Genomic DNA, 26,855 nt, shown 5'->3' with positions numbered 1-26,855 from the left:
GGAATCGAAACGATTCTAGAAATCAGTGACGATACCCAGCCCTAGTTTGCATAAACAATACCTGCGAATCTCAATGAACTAAAGCAACCTTGTAAATAAGAGTGGGTCAAAGCAATGACGTGAGTGACCGACAGTCATACAGAAAATTCCTGCATCAAAGATGGTTCTACAAGCTATAGAAGTGTCCTTAGTTTTTCACAGTACTGCACATGACAACTTGTTTTCAGGCCCTTCTGGTTCTTTTATTTAACTACAGGCTGTTATGCAGATTTGTCAGATTTTATTTTTTGTGCGTGTACAGCAAGATTTGTTCCTATCCAGAAACAGAAAGCCATATGTCCATTTAACTAGTTCTGTCCTTTCAAAGCCCCATTTAATTTAACAAGCTTAGAAAATGTAAAACAATATAAATAACTGATAATAACTCATATCTCCCACTTAAGATCTACTGGCTGTTGGGTTAATGCTGACATTACTCTCAGCAAAGTGAAATTTAATGATGCAGAATGATTGCTTTGGCAGAGTTGGAAGACAACTGCATATTTATGGGCAATATTTGTTTGGCTACTTGCACCATCTAACATGCTGGCGTGATTGAGTTATTGGCAGTGGCATTAATTGGCGGTGACTTCATTTTTTTCCCTGGATGTCCAGTAATCAAGCTAATGATTATGGTTCACTGCACCCTAAAAAATTATTCAGGGGCTTAGTAAATATCATTATAATTCTAAGTTAGATGACCTTGATTAAATCTTTGAAAATCACAAAAGTGTTATCTTGAGTTGAAAATACTGAAAAGAATGCTTAAATTTTCAACACCAGTTTTTGAGTTGAACTGAGTTCTTTTGTTCAAGTTTATTTAAAAGAAAAAATTCTGTATTTGAAACACAGGGTGCATTATTTAAATCTACTCAATATATCTCATAGAAAGTACTCAAAATAACTGAGAGACTGGTATTCATATTTATCATTGTCTTTAACTTTAATTATTAATGGTTCAAAATCAATATAATTTTGTCCCCCAATACTAACTTAAAACTTTGAGTAAGACTAATGACCTTTGGCATGTACCGCGCGCGGGGAGCATGGCCTCATGGGAGATTTTCTGCACGTTGAACGAGACAGACACACATCCACTGCAGACTTGGTAACGTTTTCAGGTAAGTGACCATTCTTACATTAGCTGTCTTTATCCACACCGTTCTTTTATAACATGTTCTGAAGAAAGCGTTTGTCATGGTGGCTCACTTTTCGCAGCGTGTTTGTGCACGTTAATTTAAGTTTTCAACCTGTCTTCCAGTAAAGGCGGCGGGAAACCGCGCCCTTTTATCCTTTTACGTTCTGAGTCGCTATCTGCGTTCCGGGTAATTTGACCGGAATGTCCCGGTACCAGCGACCTGACCGTTTAATCGGGGGCATTTTAGGAACCACGTGAAAGCAGGTGTGCTCAGACATTTCTAGAAAATGGCCCTGTTGAGTCACGGTGCGGGAGCTGCGGTAGTCACGCGGCCTGACTCACTCTGTCAGGTTGTTCAGGAGGAGATGAACAGACGTCATCAATGGCTTTGGTAACTAAGAAGACCTGCCCGCGGAACAGTTCATAGCAGCAACCATGCTGCTTAGCTTTCTTGTTCTATGTGGGGTCTTTCAGAGCATATAAGACGCTGCTTTCAGCTTTGTCCTGAACAGGGCCAGTTTTTGAGAGAACGCTGAGAGGACCGCCCGGGTCAGCAGATTACCTCATCCAGGGCCGGTCCAAAGTACTATGGGGCCTTAAGTAAATTTAGACTCGGGGCCCTACTTCCTTTCAGATCCCAGAAAATAATGGAAAAAAAAAAAGCTTTGGTCTTTTGGGTCAAGCCAAAAGTACCATCATTTCCAGTATAGTTACTCCCAATTTACATAAATAAATGTTTATTTCAATCCAAGCTAAAATTTCTTATAAGAGATTGATGTTATGGCAGATTACTCAGTGACATGTTTTGTAATGATAAAGTTTTGATTTGTATTTTTTCAGCACCATTTTCACCACCAGGAGAAAAAAATCTGCATCAACTACAAAGTAAAGCAGGTAATTTTACTCAGAGGACTTGATGTGTTAAATTTTGGAATGATATGATATTGTTTTATACAAGCTGAGTAGTGGATGGTGATACCACCTAAATATTTATACTGGTTTTGTGGTGGGTTATTTTAGTCATACAAATGCCAAATCTAAATTTTGAGAATTTTTCAGTTCGGTAAATATATTGATGAGTTCATGGTCTGTCATCTAGTGTCACCATACTATCTTTTTATTTATACAGCATGGTGATGTGATTCAGATTATTTCAATGTGGTTAAGTATTGTACTTTGTTCCATGTTGACTTATTTGTAAGTTGTATCCTCCACCTGAATTGGTAGTGAGTATTGGTTATTCAATCAGTTAATCATACAAAAACTGCGTAAATATGGTTATACACCATTCTGTCATCTTCATACTGTGAGACATATTTTCTCACAATTTTTTAGGTCACAGGTGATGAGATGGCAGTGTAAACTCTGCAAACATGAGGAGTCATCAAAAGTGTCACTACTCAAACATTATCGAGTGAAACATGGTACATTTGGTCATGGCTATTCCATACCCTGTCTTCATTTGAATTGTCCTTGCTCTTTTAAGACATGGGGTGCCTTACGCTCACACTTGTCTAGGTCTCACAGTTCGCATGAAACGGAAGAGTGTGAGGTCCTTCCAACTATTAGATGTAAAATCTGTGACTCTTTTTACCCAAACACAAAAGACTATTTTCAACATATAAATTCCCATTTGAAAAGCCATGAAACCATAGAGTGTGTTTTTGATGGTTGTGAGTTTAAGACAAACATTTGTGGGACTTATGCGACTCACAGAAGTCGAAAGCACAGATTTTGTTCATGGAAGCACTTTAAAACTAACTTGATTTCAAAGCAAACTGTCAGTACATCTAATGAAATCGTCTTACCAGCACTGGAATTAGAAGATCACGAGGACTTGGATGTCACCACTGAACTTGGTTGTGAAAGGGAAACAACAAATGAAATTTTGAAAAATATTGGTGTGCTCTTGTTAAAACTGGAAAGCATCTATAATGTTTCTGGTAAATGTGTGGATGACTTGGTAGAACAGCTCAGTTATATCTGCACATTATCACTTCAGTATATTCCAAAGTCAATAAGTGATATTCTTATTAAGAATAACTGTAATATTGATCAGTCTTTTGTCAGTGAATTGGCTGAAAAAATATGTCACTGTAGTCCTTTATGTGCAGCCCTTAGTCCTGATGGTCCCTTTGCTTCAAGATATAAGAGACAGAAATATTTCAAGGAAAACTTCTGTGTTATTGAACCAGTAGAATACTGTTTGGATCCAGAAAAGAATTCCACTTTTCAGTATGTGCCTATTCTTCAGTCCTTGCAGCTGTTACTGAGTAAAGAAGATGTTAACAGTATATTAACTAGACATTTGAACACTTCACAGTTATCCTCTTTCCACGATGGACAATATTTCAAGCAAAACCAACTTTGTGCTATTGAGGACTTAAGTATTTCCCTTGTTCTCTATGTGGATGACTTTGAAATTTGTAATCCACTTGGGACTTCAAGAAAAAAACACAAAGTCACAGCTGTGTACTGGGTACTTGCTGATATACCAACTGAACTGAGATCACAGCTAACATCAATTCAATTGGCTCTCCTGTGTAAGGCAAGTGATGTTAAAACTTTTGGCTATGAAACTGTTCTCGAGCCACTTTTAAAGGATCTCATAACATTAGAGAGAGACGGGATTTTTTGTTCACAGCTTGGTAGATATATCAGGGGCACTGTTTTTTGTGTTTGTGCTGACAATCTTGGCGCTCATTCTCTTAGTGGACTCGTGGAAAGCTTTTCTGGACATTACATCTGTAGATTTTGCCTTGGAGACCATTCAGACTTTCAGCAAAAAGAAGTTCGTTCAGGAGCTTTTCCACCAAGAACAAAAGAGAACTATGATCTACATGTCCAAACCATAAAGGAAAATTCCTCCTCGGTTCATTTTTGTGGTGTGAAGAAAGGTTGTCCATTAACGGGGAAATTAAAATATTTCCATTTTGTCACAGGGTATCCTCCAGATCTTTTGCACGACCTTTTTGAAGGCATAATTCCACTAGAATTAGCATTATGCCTTCATGTGTTTATCCGTAAACGTTACTTTTCCTTAACTGAACTCAATAACTTCATAACAGAATTTCCTTACAAATGGACCGATAAAACAGATCGCCCCCAAATCATCCCCCTAAATTTTTCCACTCGCAAAAGCATTGGTGGCAACGCACATGAAAATTGGACGTTATTGAGACTATTACCTTTTATTATTGGGGAAAAGATTCCCAAAAATGATGAAGCATGGCAAGTTCTTATGACTCTAAAAGATATAACTGAACTTGTTGTGTCCCCTAGTCACAGAGAGGAAAGTATTTGCTACTTGGACACACTTATATCTGAACATCGCAACAGGCTATTGGAGGTTTTCCCAGAGCAAAAACTAACTCCAAAACACCATTTTTTGGAGCATTATCCTGACTTGATCAGAGGATTTGGTCCATTAGTATGCCTCTGGACTATGCGCTTTGAGGGTAAACATAGTTTCTTTAAGAAGGTTGTTAAACACACAAACAGCTTCAGAAATGTACTATTGTCACTTGCCTCAAAGCACCAGATGATGATGGCATACTATTCAGATGGTAATGCATTGAAGCCATCAGTGTGTGTCACTAAAGTATCATCTCTTCCATTGGAACTGCTTGATGTAGAAATACAGCAGTGTCTCAAGGAACTTTATCCAACACAAGCCTATGTGAATTTGACCAACTCTCTGACTCATCATGGAACTAAATATGCCTCAGGAATGGTTTTGCCTCATGGATCTACTTGTGGCTTACCTGACTTTGTGGAGATTTTACAGATTGTTGTCTTAAGCAATGAATTTCTTTTCATTGTGAAGTTGCTCAACAGCTGGTATGATGAACATTTTAGGGCATTTATTCTGGATCCTTCTGGGAAAATGACCTTAATACATCCCAGAGTACTTGGTGACACTTACCCCTTAACACCATATCGTGTTGAAGGCAAGCAAATGGTGTCAATAAAACGTCACATTGTTTGTTAGTGTAAGGGGAAAGACTGAGATACCCCCTTTCTTTTTCTTTTTTCTTGTGGTTTTTATTCTGCAGATGGACTCCGTTGCCTTGAAAGTAATTTTTGGACAACAGAGTGAGAAGCTTGTGCTCTCTTCAGGAATACCCAGGACTGTTGAGGAGTTGCATGAGACAGTGAGAGAGACATTTGGGCTAGTTGAGGATTTCATATTGCACTATTATGATGACTCATTTGGAGATTTCTTTACACTTCATTCTCCCAACCAAATCAAAGATAGGGGTACAGTCAAAGCTGTGGTCATTCCATCAGTAGTGCTTACATTGATTCCTCAGTGTGAAAATCCCTCAGATGTAAGTTCACTGAATGAAAGTTCAAGCTCTTCAACCTATAAAACCACAGAGGACCAAACAGATGGATCATCTCTGTCTTCAGACAACACTGTCATACTCTCCCCTCTTCAAAGTCCTCTAAAGACTACATGGCCAGATGAAATTGTCATTCCACTTTTCTCTGTGGCAACAGAGACTGTACTGAAAAATGCCAATGAAGTCTTTGTTCAAAATGGCACTGTGCTGAACAATACTTCAGTCAAGTCAGATATAATGGAAAAATTAGCTGATTATATGTACAGCTACACAGCCTACCCTACTGGCCTTCAGATTGGAGAAGTGGCAGAGGCTCTGGTCAAAAAGCACCCGTGTCTGACAGAGCCAGGCAGTCGTAATGGCTGGATGGGATGGATGTATAGTCTTAAATACAAGATGGGAAATTACAGGTCAAAGTTACGAAGTCTTGGAGTTCCAGAGGTTACTTGCAACTCACTGAAGAACAAGCACCCTGATGACAAGGCTCCAGCGAAGAACATAAAGAAGGCGCGGAAAGGAGAAGTGCTGTTTCTGCCACACTATCCAGGACAAGATGGTAAAGAACAGCAAGAGCTGGAGCGACAACAACTGATTGATGAGTGTAAGAAGAAAAACAGCACAGCCATCAAGGATTTAATGTGCAAAACCTTTGCACATAGAAGACATGATATTATCAGCCAACAGCTGAGTGTCAGCGACATCAAGGACAGATGGCCGGCGTTGTTTGACGTCTCCCAAGTAAGTGTACATTTAAAGGGATATCCACTTGTAAATAAAATTTGGTCTGTTAGATCCCCCATCATAAGAGAAGTGAGAAAAAACATGTTGCTACCATCCTAGTGATTTTGATGATCTTGCAGCAGCCAGGTTGCTTTAATTTGTCATAAGACTCTAGAATCGCTAGGAATTTGAATCAGAATGAGGAATCTGAATCAAAACCAGAATGGTTCTTATTGAAACCATTCCCAAGCCTATGGAACGATAAATAATTTCCGTTCACTTAACTTGTTTTAGGCTAAGCTAATGTAACCTGACTGAAGAATGACTGGGCTGATTGCAAAGTGCCTTTGTCTCACTTATCTAACTCTGGAGCACATAACGACAGACTAGATTTTACTGAAGAGTAAAGAGTGAAGAGTAATTTAATATTTTTATGAAACGTTGGTTACGTATTGTAACCCCAGATTCTATGAGTATAGGCGCAGCCCTTTAAGTGGGTATTCCCCTTGTGCGCGCAGCACTGAAGTATTTTATTCCACGCCCACCTGCTGTGTGGGCCTCACCCTGGTCTAGTATAAGTTATGGTGAGACCAGGAAATCGACTCTGCCGTTTTTCTTCAGCCAGCCAGAAGATGTCCAGCGAGACCATCCGTCTGTGTCCATCCTGCCAGACCGGCTACATCATGTCGTATGACCGACATGCCGTCTGCGTGGGCTGCCTCGGTCCTCACCATGCAGACCTCGCCCTCACACCTTAATCCTATTGCCGCTCCTGTTAGCTCCTCCCGCCAGAGGAAAAGCAGTGGAGGTCAGCCTTTTTCAAGGGATGCTCATCCACCCCTGGCCTTCACATGTCGGCGAGGACGCCGCTCCCAGTTGTTGGTGCGCTGCTCCTGGATCTGCCTGGCATCATCCAGGAGGCAGCTGGTGAGAAGGGACTTTCCGTCCCTCAGCCTGCTCCACCCCCCCATTGGATGATCTGGCGGGAAGGTATGGCTCTGCTCACTCTCGTTGCCCAGATCCCATCTGGCCCCAGTTCCCGGCGGTGATGACCTACCTCTCTGAGGCAGCAGCAGAGCCAGCGAAGATTAGAGCGCGGTCTCTACCTAGGGCTTCACAGAGGGCTTCACAGACCGGAGTTTTCCGCCTGTTCCCCCTCTAGAGCCGAGCCTCGCTTCAGTTTTCGGCACCAAAATGACCAAGGTCGTTGGACAGCAACCGGCCCATCCCGCCAAACTTGACCAGCTGATAGCAAGGTTCACTGATCGCGCACATCAATGCACTGTTCAGTCAGCTGCAGTGACTAACAACACTGCCTTGCTAGCGTTTGTCATCTCCAGGAAGGTGGAGGAAGCAGAGCTGCCAGAGGAGCTGAAAGGCTTTCTCTGTAAAGCCGCTGACGCGATTCTGAATATTTGCGCCACTTCAGTGGAGGTGTGTTCCTCTCGCATCGCTGCCTGGCAGACGATGGTTCAGAGGGCAACCTGGCTCCGCCTCTTCCCTCAAAGATTATACAATCTCACAGGGAAATAGTGCAAGCAATTCATAACATAAAATTTAGAAGCTTAGTGGAAGATAATACTTTATGTTAAGGCTTTAGTCTGCATACTGAACAACTCCACTTATATGGATTTATGTCTGGATGAGTAAATTAATCTTTTGCATGTTAGAAAATAAGGTCCAGGTTGCAAAAAATGGTAGTTCCACTTAAAGATTTTTTTTTTTTTTTTGATTGAATCAGAATTTTGGCCTTCAGATTTTTTGTCCTTGGTTTTTTGTCCTCTCCCATCCAGGTCAGTGCAGAGTTTCATAGGATCACGACCCTGAACCTTGAACCAAAGTTCATGTCATCGTTGGACTTGTATTCATCCAAACTCCTGTCCTTGTTTCAAGCCAAGAAAGGTGCTGCTGGACAACGCCACAGAGCACAGTTAAACCTTCTGCTTCAGGTAAGGAAGATTGCATTTTCTAACCACAAAAACGTTCCAACACAGCATTGAAGAGGCCCTTCCACTAAAAACGGCTTTTCTTAGGTTTCTGTTCAATATTTTAGCTCCACAGGTGTTCTTACCTTGATGGTGGGTGTGAAAACAGGTCAACAACAGAAAAAAAATAGTTATGTTTAAGCTAGAAATGGTAAGTCATGTTTTAAATGTGCAAATTTTGCCTCAGTTGAGACTTCCTGTTTTACAGAGTGGAAATTCCATCGAGAAAAAACGAGAAGTCATCATCAAATGTCTCATTGACCATCTGGGAGAGGATCCAAGTGCCTTAATCAAAACCTTTGAGGTTGGCGCAATAAATCTGTTTTAGGAATATTAGTAGTTTATTTTAGCTTGTGAGATCATAGAAAAGTTTTAAGATACTGTTCTAAAGAAAAAAAGCAAACACTTCAAAGCATACAAAAGAATAGCATTTGCTCAAAGATTTTGGAGCAGTGTCCACATATTATGAGTACCGGTGATGTCATACAAATGAAACCTTTTGTTTCAATGTTTGGAAATATGTGAGCTGAAAACAGTTCTTTCTCTTTTTAAAGGACGGTGCTGATGCTGTCTTCGTTGAAGAGGCTTTGGCTGAGGAGGTGATGAAGATTTACCTGCTGCAGAATCAAGACAGGTCAGGCGAACCTACTGATGTGGGTATTGTTATTGAAGGCGTTACTGTTCTGGGCAAACTTGGGAATCTGAGCAAAGCCTGTTGCTATCTTTTGGGACTGTGCTATGCTCTGGATCTGAAATACCCCAAGAATTTCAAATGCACATTTGAAGCATTTCGAAAAGTGTTCATGGAGCTGGATCCAGGAAACCTTTCTGTCAAGGTTCAAAGACTGAAAAATGACCTCTGTTCATTGTAGACAAAATTTCACAGGGCTGTTCTTAAAGTGTTAGACTTGTTAAGTGACATGTAATGCTCATCAAAAGGTTCAGTTGCGGCATTACATTGTGTTGACATTCCTGTTCATAAATAATGTTTGTACCATAAACTGTGTTTTTGTATTAACTTTCCAGATTCACATTAAGGTGTAAATGGGAGAGTATCTTCTGTTTGTTTTTTTTTTGTTTTTTTTAGCGCAATCCTTTTTGAAACCTTTTTATTTAAATTATGGATGTTTTTTGGTCACTCTTTAGTTATAATCTTCCCAACTTTTTGGAATCAAAATAAGATGTTCAAAAAATATGTCACAGTGCAAAATTTCTTTTTTTTTTTTCAGGATTTATATTTTTTGGGATCTTAATTTTATTTTTGTCATTTGACCTTTTCTGAAAAGGTAAAGCACTGCGTTCACTTGAGCCACTTTTATTCTTTGTATGGCAGGTACATTTTTCTTGTTGTTAGCATCAATATGCCAGTTTTACAGAGTTTTGTTAAGCATGCCAATTTGGATGCAATTTTATTATATAAGGCTGTTGTGACTGAAATTTTATCCAAGTTCTATCCACTGAATGTAGAACAGATTTCAGCTCACTGTGTTCAGAGAAGGAATCTGCTAAAATCTGATTCACAAAAAAGCTGTTTAAAATAAATCATTGTGAACAATGTTGAACTGACGTGGTTCTTTTTTCCTGTGGGGTGTGTGTGTGTGTGTGTGTATATATATATATATATATAACACTTAATTGTAATTAACGTTTTTGCTTAAGTTAACTTAAAAATATTAAGTAAATTGAACCATTATTTAAAAACAAATAATTGTAATGGTGTTGGTTAAATGTGCCAAGCATTTCAGCATTTCCTAATTAATATTTTATGTATTTTGAACTTTTGGTTACTGTTGTTTTTGACTTACATTTTCAATTGTATTTACTCAATTTTGTATGTTACTGTAACATCTTTAATTGTTCATAACAACTTATTCCATTTTAGTTGGATTTACTCAATTAATAAGGTGTATTTAAGAGATGTGATTGTTTTTGCATTTACTCATTATTTTTGAGTGTAAAAGTGTTGCACCAAAATATTTAAGTAATTATCAGTTTTATTTCTTAGAGTGTGGGGGTGAAACAACTGAAGGTGAAATTTACTGGAAAATTTCAAAGTGAGTGATTATCCTTGTTATGGCTATGTGACAAACAGCAATATTGAGCAAGTCTGATTGCTGTGACAATCTGGTATTTGAAGGATGTAAATGAATCTGGGAATGCTGCACATGAAGTATGCCTGATTATGCATTTGGGGCTTTTACATTTCCATGCTAGTGAAAATGTTTGAGCTGATTCCAGTGACAAATGAGATGGTAAATGAAGCAAATCACATCCAACTCGGAATAAAAGAGAATGTCTGTGAAGGTTCTCAGTCATCCAGGTCATCGTAGTCAAAGGAGATTGCAAAGAAAAGTGTCTGGACTTCTTTAAGTTGCTTGAAGACGTTTCGCCTCTCATCCGAGAAGCTTCTTCAGTTCTAAGGTCCCCACCATTTGACCTTAGAACTGAAGAAGCTTCTCGGATGATCTATGCTACATGAAACCTGTGTGGAAAAACATTTTTATTGTCTAGTTACACAATAAAAATAGACTAACTGAACTCTGTGTAACTATTGAGAATTAAACTCTATTTGACCTCATGGCTATGCTTACATGCTGGCACTGCCACAGTATGCTGTCATACAGTCAGCAGGCAGAACACAGTGGGAGTAGATGGGATGTGTTGTGTAGCAGGCATGCTGGAAAGGTCAAGCTGTGCCTGATATGTTTGCCATATGAGTGACGATTCATGGTGTAGCCAGCATATCAATCCTTGTATATTGTGTATGCTTGTGATACATGACATGATTTTTTCTTTAAATAACAAAGACAAGAGTCGGTGGCTCTTTGCTCTACAGGGTGGGCCATTTATATGGATACACCATAATAAAATGGGAATGGTTGGTGATATTAAAGTCCTGTTTGTGGCACATTAGTATATGTGAGGGGGCAAACTCCTCAAGATGGGTGGTGACCATGGTGGCCATTTAGAAGTCGGCCATCTTGGATACAACTTTTGTTTTTTCAATAGGAAGAGGGCCATGTGACACATCAAACTTATTGGTAATGTCACAAGAAAAACAATGGTGTGCTTGGTTTCAACATAACTTTATTCTTTTAAGAGTTATTTACAAGTTTCTCTTTGTTCACAGCCATTAACATGTCGAAGAGGTTAACACATGAGGAGCGGATCGAAATTGTTTTGATATCTGGTGAACGCAGTAACCGGGCCATTGCAGCAGATTTCAATGCAAGACACCCTACGAGACCACCCATCTCCCATGCTACAGTTAGCAAATTGCTTGCTAAGTTTCGTGAAACTGGTTCAGTGTTGGATTTGCCAAAATGTTGATGCAAGAAAACTGTCACTAATCAAGAAACATCAGTGGCTGTCCTAGCTTCATTCAGCAAGAGCCCACAGCGTAGCACTCGCCGCATGTCACTGGAGAGTGGCATTAGTCGAACATCCCTTCGGCGGATAAACTCCAGCTACTGCAGCATCTTAACGAGGATGACCCAGATCGGCGCATAGAATTTGCAGAATGGGCAAAACAAAAATTGGAACAGGACCCTCAGTTCACACAGAAGATTTTGTTCAGTGATGAGGCAAACTGTTATGTGAATGGTGAAGTTAACAAACAAAACCACCGCTATAGGTCTGACACTAACCCACATTGGATGGATCCCTCCAAGACTGTTGGACCAACAAAAGGTTTGGTGTGGTATATGGGGTACAATGATAGTGGGTCCATTCTTCATCAATGGAAACCTCAAGGCCACTGGATATTTGAAATTGCTACATGATGATGTGATTCCCTCTTTATGTACTGAAGCTGGCACGTTCCCTGAGTTTTTCCAGCAAGATGGTGCACCACCACATTATGGGTGCCAGGTCCGAGCATTCCTAGATGAACAGTTTCCTGGAAAGTGGATTGGTTGTTGTGGGCCAGTTGAATGGCCCCCAAGGTCTCCCGATCTGACCCCCTTAGACTTTTATCTTTGGGGTCATCTGAAGCCAATTGTCTATAGTGTGAAGATACGAGATGTGCAGCACCTGAAACTACGGATACTGGATGCCTGTGCTGGCATTTCTCCTGCGGTGTTGCTATCAGTGTGTGAAGAGAGGGAGAAGTAGGGTTGCATTGACAATCCAACACAATGGGCAGCACATTGAACACAGTTTATAAGTGTTCAGAAACTTGTAAATAACTCATGAAAGAATAAAGTTATGTTGAAACCAAGCACACCATTGTTTTTCTTGTGACATTACCAATAAGTTTGATGTGTGTAAGTTTGATGTGTCACATGGCAGCACGGTGGCACGGTGGTTAGCACTGTTGCCGCACAGCAAGAAGGTCCTGAGTTCAATTCTACCATCACATCTTTCTGTGTGGAGTTTGCATGTTCTCCCCATGTTTGCGTGGGTTCCCTCCGGGTACTCCGGCTTCCTCCCACCGTCCAAAGACATGCAGCTTGTGGGGATAGGTTTATTGGTCAATCCAAATTGCCACTAGGTGTGAATGTTCGAGTGAATGTGAGTGCGAAAGGTTGTCTGTCCCTGTGTGTTGAGACTGCCGACCTGTCCAGGGTGTACCCCGCCTCTCGCCCTATGACAGCTGGGATAGGCTCCAGCGCCCCCCGCGACCCTGAAAAAGGATAAGCGGAAGCGAATGGATGGATGGATGGATGGATGGTGTCACATGGCCCTCTTCCTATTAAAAAAAACAAAAGTTGTATCCAAGATGGCCGACTTCTAAATGGCCACCATGGTCACCACCCATCTTGAGGAGTTTGCCCCCTCACATATATTAATGTGCCGCAAACAGGACTTTAATATCACCAACCATTCCCATGTTATTACGGTGTATCCATATAAATGGCCCACCCTGTATATAAGTGAGGGCCCAGAAGAGTCTCTTTTCACTGTTGGAGCATGTGCTTATGGGAAACATTCTGGGGACACTTTTGATTCTTTGACTAATGACCCTGCTCTTTTTGTCAACAATCAGTTTTGCAGCAAACTCTGTTTTTTCCCAGAGGTTCTTTTTTGAGTGTTGTTACTTTTTAATAGACTAAAAAGCGAGATTCCAAAAGTGATCGGCCAGAGAAAGATTATCATTTTGGCTCCGGATTTTTGACACACTTTTGTGCTAATTATATATAAAAAAATTACCTGTGATCTGTGTTTATGCTTTACTGTAATTAACTTCTTATAAATACATTATGGTCGGTCTAGAATTAATACAGTTCAAAAGAACAAAATATTTTTCCTGCATAAAAACTGGCTGCTGCAGGTCTGGCTAAATCTATTTTTGGACCTAAAAATTCTGACTTAAGTTATTTTTATTGATCAATTTTAAGTGTCAATATAGTTATACATAAAAATATGATATGTTAAATGATTCCACAATTTAATACATTTTGTTTAATACATTTCTTTAAAGCTAAAATAACAAAACCTTCTAATGAGCTCATACTGACTAAACATTTATGTATCCATTCTGGAAAACCTGTGACATCTACTGTTACAGCTCTAAATTCTGGATAAGCATCAACTGGCCTTTTTTATTATCTTTGAGTTCATCTGCAATAGGCTAGTGACATGTTCAAGGTCAGTTGTGGGCAATGCAACAGTCACTTTAGACCTTGTTAACAACAAACTACCCATTTAAGATGGGCATACACTGTGCGATTTTTGGCCCATTTTGGGATGATTTTTCACTTATGCAACCATTTTGGGGATCGGCACGAGTTTCGCCTTAATCGTGTGTCATGCATCGTGTAGTATACATGGGATAATGTGAAGCAATTAACACCTCGCCGCCAGCTCCCAATCAGCAATCGTGTGGCCACGAGAAAATCAAACCTGTTTGAAATCCTGGTCGCCTCCTGTGAGGGTATTGCACTGCTGAAGCAGTGCCACGAGTCGATTTAACGCAACCTCTCACACTGCGCATGCACAAACACAGAAATGGAAATGACAGAGACAGAGCAGAATGGCAGTGCAGCGTGTGATCTGGACACAAGCGGTGGAGGCCCAACTTGTAGAACTTTGGCAAACCTTTTCGATGTGGCCTCACAAAACTATCACGACTGCAACAACCGAGAAAAGAGCTGGATGGACATTGCTGCTCAATTATGTTCTTCATTAGCAATTTAGCAAAGTTGATGGTGGTACGTGTGTGTGTGTCTATGTGAGTGAAAGACAGAGAGGGAGAGAGAGACAGATTTTGTGTTATATATTAGTTATATAATATTTAGACGCAAATTTGGACGCACAGTGTGAGCACTCAGGTCGTATCAAAGCTTCGAGCCGTATAGCCGTATATATGCCCAGCTTTAGGCATGCAGAAGGTTCAAAGCGCCATTTCTCCATTGATTTGGAGTTCACTGAAAAACATAGGATTTCTCAGGAAAAAAAAGAACTCTTTAGCTGCTAAATAGTGAATATGTTGCTGTTAAATTTGGCAGCAATTTGGTGGTGAACAGATGGAGCCTGTCCACCGCCTACAGGTGGAAACAGTAAAGATGAGAGCGGGTGAATTTAAACAAGTTGCTGCCCATAATATAAGATTAGTGAGAAGAATGACATTATGTTACAACTCTCTGTGGGTTCTTCACTGACAGTCTTTCACATTATGCATCAATATTTAATCCATTTTGAATGTGGAATTATAGATGAGCGCAGCTTTAATGTTCACTTACTGTTTAATAGTGCCAGTGGTCAGAGCACTAATAATCCACTGCAGATCCAGAGTCTTGAAAGGGATCAGCACCAGACTAGTAATATTGTCCAGGTCTATGGCACTTTCTGGATACATGACGTGATGAGTTGTCCTGCTGCCCACATCCTCCTCAAAACCACTGGTGGGAGCCTGGTTCATCCTGCAGAAATAGAAGAAGACTTTTCTGAGTTATTTGTCACACATTCTCTTTCCACTTTAGTGCTTTTGCCATCTTTGTCTTTCATTCGACAGTTCAAAGTGAGTTTTATTTCACCCACATGTTACAAAGATGGAAACCATTTGGCTGCTGTTATGCGAATCCCTATAATCTTCAAAGGGTCTGTCTTATAGACCATGTGTTTAATTATCAAGATTCTCTCATGTCACCCAAACCACATGTCGCTGAGTCATACAAAACCAGCCATGATTGTGAGAGACAAAGACAACAATAAAAAGCACAATTTGTCCTGCTCTCCCATTTTTGGGCATCCAGACAGTAATTTTGAGATCAACAATTACCACCTGGCAAGCTAGGCGAAACATCCCTTTCATTATGTCAAACAATACTCTCTTAAACTGGAGCGGTAATTGGCAGGAACATAGCTTGACACTGGCAGTTGGTTTTGGTCAATGGCAGAAAGTGACACAGAGGAAAGAGAAATCATGAAGCTGACCTCCTATGTAACTAGCAACACCTTTTTGAGCGCTCTGGTCTGGGCAATATCATCTTCCTCATTACTGACTCTTGGGTGACAGAGATGTGATATTTTCAGACTGCTTCTTGAATCATTTTGACTCCTGACAGACTAGTTGTTTTTTTTCTTCTTCTTTTTGCTGCAGCTATTTATGGTTGACCAAAATGTTTGGGTTATTTGATGTTGCGACTTTTCATTTGAAATGACCTTGCACAAATTGAGACAGTGACAGTCTGGGTATAAAAGTAAAATTTAAGAAAGCGGTTGCAGCATCTGGAAAATATTTCCCGAGCGGATGATTGTTACTTTACTTCTAATTGGTGCTGAAATGCTTGGCCCAGGGCTTAAGATATTATATTATTTTTTATTTTAGACCGGATATGGTAGTAGAATATTTCAATTCTTTAGTGAATTTCAGGTATTTGAACATATAAAAATTGGAAATTCCCTCTTTTTTCTCAGAAAACCTTCTTTTAAAACCTCATGAACTTATTTTTAATTTGATATGGCAAATGATTTTGATCCTTAAATATCCATCCATCCATCTTTAGCAACTTATCTGGTACTAGGTCACAGACGCAGCAGCCTAAGCCTCCCTTTCACATCAAACAGCTTATCTGGGGTCCATCCCAGGCCTCTTCCCAGTAGGACATGCCCAGAACACCTCACCCAGAGGTGCCCAGTTGGCATCATGCCTGAACCAGCTGGCTCCTATCCATGTGGAGGAGTAGCAGCTCTACTCTGAGTCCTTTTCAAATGACTTTACTCCTGCCTGTAAGGAACGGTCCAGCCAAAGATCCACAGTCAGGACGACAACAGCATTGTTTCCCCTGAATCTGAGTTTCAACTAATGGGTTGACTCTCTTCTCCAGTATACTAGCATCGACCTTTTTTCCTTCCCACTGTCGCCAAGTGTTTGCTCAAAGGTGGTTGTTTGACTGCTGGGTTTGCTCTGTATTATTGTAGGATGAGGTGACTGTTGCTGTGATCTGGCACTATTATCTAAAACTGAATTGAACTGATTTGAAACAACCCCCTTTTATTTATAGTACTGTATCACCCAGAGCCTGTCTTTGTCCTGTCTTCATCCACTCACCCCAGCTTGTTGAGGCAGATGGCTGCCTGTTCCTGAGTCTGGTTTTGCTGGGGGTTTCTTGCTGTTAAAAGGGAGTTTTTCTTTCTCACTGTTGCCATAGTGCTTGCCCATACAGGGTTATATGATTATTAGGATATTCTCTGTTTTCTTGGTAATATTGTAGAGTTTTTACCTTACGATATAAAGGGCTTTGAGGCAACTGTTTTTGTGATTTGGTATGATATACATAAAAAATGAAACGAATTGCCCGTGTCCTTGTCTTGTAAAAAACACTCAACATACAGGCAGCAAGCACACACACACAAAATACTATGAGAAGGCTGGATGATTATGCTACACATGGGAAACGTTTAGTAATGAGGTCAGCCAGTGTTTAAGTAGTTTCTAAAGCCCAAAAGCTCGGGCATCAGGCTGCTCTAAAAATTCAGTTTTTAGCTTTTAACTTTTGAATCTGTATGATGTAAATTAGAATAGATTTGGTCGTCTCAGAGAGCTCGAGGTGGGATCATCAAAGGCACCACACACATACCATTAGATCATCTGTTTACATCGGGGAGCCAATCAGAAGAAAGTTCAGCTAAAGGGAAAGCAGCTAAAAAGGTTCGTTCTAAACAATGGATAAACTGAGGGGCTGCACCGAGAACCTGAGCAAGCATCAATGAGAATAATTTTGAACTGTTATTCGTGCAAAGCCATTGAGTCTAAGAATAAAGTATATGTAGCTGTAACTGTAAATATGTAATTGAACCATTAAGCCTTTTATAAAAAAGCATCAAACATTAAACAAGCTCATGAAAACGAAGACAGTGTTAATGCAACAGATGACAAAAGTAGCTGTGGAGCGGTAGGAATGGCAGTTACTCACAGAGGAGAGTGCTGTGTTACTAGTAATAAAGCTGCGGCACCAGATGTGACTGCAGTTATTAACAGCACACCACTGAATATTATGATACATAAAGCATTTAAACTACATAATATCTCCATTCATATTAATACACCTACAGAACTCCTAAAGACACTGTTTAGTCTACTTTATACTTGACGTGACAGAAGAAGCATTGGTTTATTTTCTATTTGTAAGTAATGGTACCATTTCAGGGAAAAAACAGTCAGGTTTCAACAGCTGTTTGGTAGTCCTTTGTTACTTTGATGAGGTTCATGTATAACAAACTAGGTTTATGGCTCTGACTGAGCTCAAACTGTCAAGTATGGAAGAAGAGAAGCACTGATGATAGGCTTTATGGTGCAATATGTCACTAGAAGAAAAGCACTTTTTGACAGGAATACTTTGGTAGATTTCTTCCTTAATGGTAACTGCAGCATCTGGGAGTTTTAAAATTGCCCTACAAATGGATGCATCCCGTCGAGAGCAGATGAAAAAGTATGCCGAAGAGGGCCAAGCAACACCAAATAGTAAAATGTGAAGACTTCATTACTCCTGCAGTGCATTCAGATATATTCTTCATCTGCACCACATTACTTTGTGTTAGCTTTTCTTAGCCCTTAATTTACATCCCAGCTATTATGCAGGTGTTTGGGAGACAACTGGAATCAAGATTAGGCTTTAATAGAATTCGATGCAGATATTGTTCCTTTTCCACTGACACACAATAGGAAAACAGACCCTGCTCCATCTTCCCAGAAATAACCCCAACAGCAAACTATATCTAATTTAACATCTTACAAAACCAGTGCAGGCACTGTGAGGCACTTTTCTATCATCTTTCTCTCAATAGTAGAAAATTGCTACTCATTTTAACTAGAAGAATGGACGTGATTCGTCTGAAGACCTGCTGTGCACATAGATGTGTAGATGTAAAAGATAGACGTAACCACTGGTGACATTATTCCCCACTTTGTAGACTTGTTAACGTTTTGGCTGCGTAGCATGTGTCGGTTTGTGACCATATTTGGAGGACAGGGCGGGGTTATCAGTCAGTCATCATCTTTAAATGGGAACTGACAAGTGGTTGTTAAAGGAACTGCAGTTTTTAGCACTTCTGTGTTGGCTTCATTTTTCAGCCTCTGCATACATGTTGCCATGCATCTCTACAGAGGTCAGTACTACATGAATGCAAATGTGTATGGGCACACAACAAGCCACCTTGTTGTGGGCTGCTCGCTCACTTAATGTTGTGGCGTGCGTGTGGAGTCAGCTATGTTAAGGAAGCAAATATATCAGACAATATTCAATCAATATTCAACTTATGCTTCAACTACCCCTTTGGCACTGGAAATTTGCACCAGATGGGCTTGAAACAAACCAAAGCAGATGTAGTGGGCCTTTGAAAAGCCCATCTCATGCACAGGAAACCCACAAATACCCAGGAAAAGACAGAAGACATCAATGGGCAAAAAAAAAACCGCCTAAAAAACGTATTTAATGGCTCTGACTGATATCTTTTTGAACCGATCAAACAATAGTTAATATTCAGATCCTGAAGCAACATAGAGTTGCTTCAGGATAGATAGATTCAGGAAATTAGATTCAGGAAATTATAAAATGTCAACAGTGTTTTAAGGGAATGCATAAAAACAGGACACATAACTCATTCTCAGTGAAGGGAGGAAAATCAGAGAGGAAATCTTTTTATTTATGACAGATCTCTTAAGTGGTATTTATAGCAGAGGTGAATGAGGCTTATAAGTTTAAAAAAATAAATAAATGCAGTAATTTGAGCATCAACCAGCCTCACTCAAGTTTAGTGGCTCAAATCTAAGAGGCAGGTTGAAATGTGCATATATTTACAGGATTCATTTGAATTTTTTTCCACCTCAGATGGTTTTCTGGAGTTGAAGCATTTCATTTCAAACAGGAGCACTGCGTGGGTTTAACACTGCAGCAAACCTGACAGTGTGGATTAACAGCTGCTTCGTGCTTATCAATTCATGGCATCGTAACTTATTGAATGTTTATTTTTGGATGAAATCAAACAGTGACTGAAAGTTTGTTGTCTGTGTGGTTCAGCGATGATCGGTTCATCTGGTGCCAGTTCCTAAAGATGTTATCAGTCCGTAAGTGTGGACCAAGCTAAGAAATGAACCCAACATGGAAGTGCCAGGCACTGCAGTTCCTCTAACAACCGCTTGAGGTGAGTCAGTCCCCACAGACCGTGCCTGCTACCTGTACCTGTGTACACACCCATACAGCTTGTGGATGTGGCTTGCTAATCAGTGTTGCTAATGTTAGCTGATATCTTGGAACTCCTCAGAGTAGTTTAAAGCTTGTGAGATCAATGGGAGAGCCACATTAGCCGGCAAGTCTGAGGGTCCTCTCCCTTGAGTTTTAAGCATCAGACACATTTCTTACATTCTAATTATTTTGTATGCAGCATTTGAACACTTTTTTGCACAATTTTATAGCTTAAATGTCTAAAAAAATCAAAAATAACAGGGGCAAAATGCATCCATCCATTCTCTTCCGCTTATTCTTTTCAGCCCCTGGAGCTGGGATAGGCTCCAGGGGCTGGACCCTATCCCAGCTGTCTTAGGGCAAGAGGCAGGGTACACCCTGGACAGGCTGCCAGTCTGTCGAAGGGCTAACACATAGAGACAAACAAACATTCACACATATGGGCAATTTAGAGTTTCCAGTTGACCTATCCCCACTAACTGCATGTCTTTGGAAAGTGGGAGGAAGCCGGAGTACCCATGCAAACATGGGGAGAACATGCAAACTCCACACAGAAAGACTCCGGCCTGATGGTGGAATTGAACTCAGGACCTTCTTGCTGTGAGGCAACAGTGCTAAGTGCACGGTGCCAACTTTATCATCACTCTAGCCAAGAACCCAGAGTGATGATAAAGTTGAGTGCATGCCGACTCCAGCCGAGCAGCAGCAGCCTGAACTTGAACTGGTAACAAAGGCAATGATGGGCAGTCAGCCTCGCAGCCTCCATTTCTATTTGTTCATGTTTTTACTGTAGAAATGACAGTAACGATCATGGTCATCATTTTATTGTGTAAATATAAAAAAAAAACATTCTATGTGTGTCCTCGACTGGATGGGAATTTCTGCTGGTGCGTGGGACTGCAGCCTAAGATTTATATTGTTAACTGCTAATCATGTGACAGCATATTTCAGATCATTTTACAGAGTAGCGTGAAAGTAATGTAACAAGTAGTGTAACAAACTGCTTTCTCTGGAGTAATGTAATGTATTACTTTTACGAAAGGTAACAAGTAACGTGTAATACTTCCCTGCTTTTACGTAACGACCCCAACACTGGTCTAGGCTCAGTTAAGACAATATATTTACATTGTTACTGTACGTCTTCATATTTTCAGTCAAGACAACTGATAGCCTTGAGACTGAAACATCACTGGAATCAGATGGACTTCAGTTTGCACTCAGGCTAGAAGTGAAAACCTGCAAATGTGCAGGTCCCGGTCCATGAGTGTGTGGAATTGTATTTTTAAATTGTTTATTTACTTACTTAAAAAAGGATAAAAACAGGAGTGTGAGGCTGATAAATGAATAATGACATCTTTAATATCAGGACTGTTTGCCTGCCGGCATGTGGTTGCACATTACTTGTCCAATTATTATGTATTTGCACCCAAAATGCTCACAGCCAAGAACCCCAGAGTTCCATAAGGCAGCCTGATGCTTACGGATCACGCAGCATGTAATAGCTGACTAACACTTTAAAGGTCACTGGTGTTTCAGAATCCTCTCTATTCTCCACATTGCTGCTGCTTTCCTTTGAAAACCCGAGTGTCTGTACATTTTTTAAAACCTAACAGTTAAGTTTCCACTGACCAATAATCGCAATTTACATTTTTATCGAATGAGTAAAGCTATGGGACCACGAATGAGGCAAGAACTGAGACAAAAGAAGAGATGTCCCAGTGTTTTAAAGGACACCAATTATGCTCATTTTCAGCCCCATATTTTCTATTCTTGGAATAGCTGTGAATGACTCAGAATTAAAAAAAATAAAAAATAAATCTTGACCTTATGTCTGAAAGAAGTTGTTTCATCACCCCTTCCATTGCCTTTAAACCAGCTTCTGATTTGCTGCCCTGGTAAAGAAAAGAGTTGAACAGTAGGTGGGAGGAGCCAAAGCTGTTTGCCTTAAAAACAACAGATTAAGAAATATCTGCTTTTTACTGACATCATTCAGAGCAATGAATAAAAAATAATGCGAATCTTTAAGTTGACACACATTACTTATAAACATCTGTCTGTATCTGACCTCTTTGTTTTACACTTTTTTATATGAGCAACCACCGTTGTCATTTGTAAGCATTTTCTAAGATAACATTTATTTTTACGCTAGTTGGAACATAAACACTGCATGCATAGAATAACCTGTCATATTTGATATGCTTGGAAGCATTTTCTTCGCTCCTGGAAGTTATATTTCTAACACCATCTGTACGATTGTAAAATCCACCCATAGATTACATTTCAGGATTCTCTGAGCCATATCTCTCCCTTATGATGTCTCTACAACAGTCTGGCACCGCCTGCTCGGTATAGTAAATAGCTTGCAGTTGTCCTGGAACGACAGCTGATATTATCTACCTGCCTTCCGAGCACGGTCTGATGTATAGCAGCAGTCTGCTCTGTGGACACCCAAAGAAAGCTTGGCTACTACACTGTGAGCTTTTTATAGTTAAGTAGCAGGATGTTTCAATCAATTCTTCATCTAATAGGCATTCACCAGGACAGCCAACAACCATTAATGTCCTTTCCCTGACACAGCAAACACACCCGTGCACACTCCCTCACCTCACCTCACACTTCTTGTTAAAGCAGCCCTCAACTTGTAGAATGTGCAAACACATAATGAGCACTCAGACTTGTTAAGTGAGCACTAACGAAGCCTCCCTCATCTTGTACATCACACTCGATGAGCAGTTATTAACCTTTGGATGGAAAAGTGATGGAATGGAAACTAACTATAAGCAAGAATAATCTTTTGACTGAATTACAACACAATTTGGGGGAAATGTTGAGGAATCCGCAGGATAGGTTATTGCACACATCCACCAGACCCACTATGACTTCATTCTTTCTCTCCTTTACACACACAGGCATTCACCTTCACAAGCACACACACACAAACCCATACATCTCCTCATTATCATACTCTGTGTGACAAGCTGAACTGCATCCCCTCAGAAGATACAGTATCTCCTTGTGTTTCTGTTGTAAATCTTTATGCGTAGCACAAAGTGGACAAAACTGGCTTTGCTTTATAAAAGCACGTTTCACATCCCAAATTAAATTTCTTGCCATTATATATACAGATTTTAGGGGATTCCTCTTTTTTCTTCATTCAGTTAAAATATAATCGGCTGCTAAATAATTAAAGATTGTATATACTGTATTAGTGTTAGCATTAAATCATATATCGAAACAACCAATTTGGCAGTCTATTTAAGCTGCAAAGCATTTCGACCCCTCCATCACTCCATATTTCTTCTTTAATTTTCTTTCGTATTTGGCAGAAAAACAACTAAACAGAATCTGATCGATCTACATTAAACTTCATCCTTTAGGAGTTCAGAGCTCAGCAAATAAATTTAAAGACTTTCAGCAAGCCTGGCTAATAAAAGCAGAGCTGGGTACAACTGAAGACTCAAAAAAGCCTTCTTGTCTTTTCCTTGACCTTAAGACAACAAAGAAAGATGTGGGGAATTCATAAGAGTATCGCTGTGCTCAGCTTCACTTATTCTTGTCTGGGTGTCAAATTTTATGATTGATATATTATTAGGGAACCTAAAGCTTCCCCAAAATAGGGAGAAATATTTTTTTCCCCCAAAATTAAAAAGTCGTGCAATAGAGGGTTAATAATGTCACAGCAATTGTTTCTTACATGTAGCTGCTTTGTTAAAGCATAACTCAGATACTTGTCCCTCTGCCCATGTTGTTTTATGGCTGTATAAGCATTTTAGTAAGGCTTTCAACACTTGTGCTGAAAGACTGAGTATGACTGCATTTCACCGAATTAAAAAAGGCTCATTTATAAGCCCATGGTACAAAACACTTCACACAAGAAAAGAACTTCAGAACAAGCTAAGGTGAGCTGTTATTATGGCTGCCATGGAGATATTTTCAGGTCCCTTCATTCAGTTGGGAATCTAAGCAGAACTGACTACTCTTTCATGGTTCTTTCCAATCTTTATCCATCCATTGCTGGGTAGCAATCTAAGCAGACAAGCCCAGACCGCCTCTCTCCAGCTCATCTGAGGGTACACCAAGGTGTTCCCAAGCCAAACGAGGGATATAATCCTTGGTTGGTTTGACCTACTGGGACCTCCTCAGAAGGTCAAACACCTCAGTTAGAAGGTAGATACCCAAACCACATCCACTGGCTCTGATGGATTTGAAGGAATAGCAGCAATATCCTGAACCCCTTCCAAATTGCCAAGCTCCATACCACATCTCATATCTGCTCTGATAAAAAGTGTTTGTGGCAGGGATGTGGTCTCGGGCCTGCTGCAGTGGAGGGGTGGTACTGTGAGCTCTCAGAGCGGCGCTGAGGTGTGGCAGAGAGGGCAGGTGTGAGCACTCACTGTAATGATCTTCTTCTTCTCTGTGTATATATAGTGACGGCGGAGACGGAGGAGGGTGTGTGGAATGGAGCAGCTGTTACGGAGTGACTGGTACCGAAAACAGTTGCTAAAACAAAATAAAACGGACCTGCACTTGCATGAAATCCTGTGTGTGTGTTGGGTCCCTATCACAGTGTTCCTTTAATTTTTATGCGCAGTATATTAGTCTTTGATTCATGTTTTTGTTGTACTTGTTTTCTGCTGTACTCTGAATATCATATAAAACTTTCTGAAACTGTTTACCAATTTTTTTCTTTTTAAAAGGTTCAAAATTTCTTTGAACAAGTCAAACACCAATCCCAAAGTGTACCACAGACTGAAGTACAGATTCTGCAGCCCAGCATAGTTAGAAAAAACAATAACTCAGAGTCTAATTAACATCAGTTACAGTGGACCCACAACAGCTGTTTTGCATGTCAACCTCACCCCAGCACATTACCGCACAGCTGTGCCCTCACTGAACCGGATTCATCAACACTGGAGAGCAACTGAAAAATAAGCATTCCTGCAACCCCTGGCCTCCATACTGACGCTTCCTGGAGATGAGTCCCTGAGACAGCTGCAATAGACATGCAAATTAGATACCAGAAGGTCCTCTGATTTATGGTTTTTCCACAAAGAAGAATGTTATGTGTACTTTTGTTTCCAGGTCACCAAAAAGTTTGCCTGAATAAGTTAATTTACAACCAGCAGTATTTCATCAGGAAGTGTGCTGGGACATCAAACTTATGTGGCTACAAAGTAGTCCTGGGGGCTTCACACGTGGGGCTCAGCATTCCCAGCATCATTCCTGATGGGTGTGCTACTAAGTTGTAGGTTTTAGATCAGCTGCTGGTGCTTTCACCTGCATTTAACAGCACTCATAAACACCAGGATGAACCCCTCCTTCTTTATTGGACAGACGCAGTGAAGAGTGACAGGAAAGCAGAGGGAGACATGCGGCAAAATGGTCGGGTTCAAACCCAGGCCCGCTCATCCCAGTGAGCTAAACCGGCAGATGTGGCAGCTGTATCAAGGGCTTGGGTGAGGAGTGACTTGGTGCAATTATTACTGAATTCTTGAATTGTATTTTTTATTGTGTGGTGGTAAAGATAAATGAGCAGGGCTGCTGCATCTTGGAAAACAGGAGGTGATACACAGGAGACTGAGGAAGGCACTGGGGAGTTTCCAGTATAAAAAGACAAAACCTACTTAACCAAGACTGAATCACAGTTTACTTCATTCATATACAGAGATAAATCTTTTTGTTGACCTCGCTTAACAGATATCTGAGGATAAATGCCAGCTGAACATATAAAATGGTATTGAGTAATAATATCGACGGCTAATAACATCACGGAGAAGCTCGCAGCTATTAATGGGAGATTGAGAGACCAGTGTCGGAGTGTTAAAAACAGCTTGAAATTCTCAATTACCATCATAATGCGGCTACCCCTTCGGCGCCAGCTGTGGGCTCAAGGCCGGAGCTCAAGGCTGGAGCCGAACAAAAACTCCCTGATAACGACTGTGTTGAGTCTGTTCCTTCCCATTCCATGCGAGGCCACCTGGGTTGGCTGGAAGACTGTTTACTTAGCCTGGCAGGGCGAAGGACACTGTCTCAGCTGAACTATGGACACGCACACACATACATATACTGATACTGGTAAGCACTCACTGACGCATCACCCTCCCTACCCCGGATCCAACGCCACCTCCAACGCTTACCTCCCCCATGATGTGGACATCGGGTCAGCTGGAGGCGCAGTCGAAAGATTGCAGCGGTCCCAGATCAGATGTACACACTGGAACTCTTTCCCATGTTGCTTGTCTGTGTTTATTGTGTTATGGTGTGTTGATATTTGTGCATTCCTGTATTATCCTTTTGTGTTGCACATTTCAATGTTTTTTTTCCTCGCTACCTGGCCTGACCTGTCTCCCCAATGTGATGTTTGTATTGTATGTACGGTCGGCAAGGTCTGTCATCTCAGTTGTGGGCAAAAGACCTGCAACTGACAAATAAAGGCTATCTCATCATCTCAATATCTGCTTACTTCACTCTGCTGTTTTCTTAAATGTTCATTAATGTTTTTTCAAGTTGTTGTGTGATATTTGGATTATCTGAAAGTTTTCTCTGGGATTCCCAGAACTGTCATGGATGAGTCTGCTTTGACTACCACCAACCTCAAGCAAATTAGAAACTGCCAACTTGAGGGTGTGTCTATCAAAAAAGAAAAAGACAAGCAAACATCAGTTGACACACAAAGCAGAAGATAAAAATGTATATGAAGAATATGAACAATACGGAGGCTGCATCACCTTTCAACAGCTTGAATTTTCTCCTCAAGTTTCAAATGTTTTGGGAAAAATGTTGTCAGAAAAGGCCAATGCCAATCCCAGCACTTATCATTCGAATCCAGAAAAGCTCCAAAGGTGAGCCTTCTGCGTGCTGTGGTTAGCTTTTTACGGAAGTGAATGAAACAGTGCTAACACAGCATTTGCACAACAATGCCCTCTTATTCAGTAATGACACAAGGGAGACATTATCACTTTTTGTGTTGCTATATCAGAAAATGAACACAACAACACTT

General features: G+C 40.5%; 1 protein-coding gene across 1 annotated transcript in view; it reads right to left on the bottom strand.

Moving 5' to 3' along the window:
* The window catches only part of LOC146610126 (CMP-N-acetylneuraminate-beta-galactosamide-alpha-2,3-sialyltransferase 1-like), a 98,712-nt gene that overhangs the window by 13,862 nt on the left and 57,995 nt on the right, over window positions 1-26,855 (bottom strand). Inside the window, exon 4 of the mRNA XM_085346601.1 lies at window positions 14,912-15,091. Coding sequence (XP_085202727.1) covers window positions 14,912-15,091 — 180 coding nt within the window. The remainder of the gene's footprint in view (window positions 1-14,911; window positions 15,092-26,855) is intronic.

This window comes from Diplotaxodon limnothrissa, linkage group LG22 (genome assembly GCF_057381915.1).
Source record: "Diplotaxodon limnothrissa isolate DT_005_m linkage group LG22, D_limnothrissa_male_GT1.1, whole genome shotgun sequence".
Classification (NCBI taxonomy): domain Eukaryota; kingdom Metazoa; phylum Chordata; class Actinopteri; order Cichliformes; family Cichlidae; genus Diplotaxodon; species Diplotaxodon limnothrissa.
This window is presented reverse-complemented; position numbering and strand designations above follow the sequence as displayed.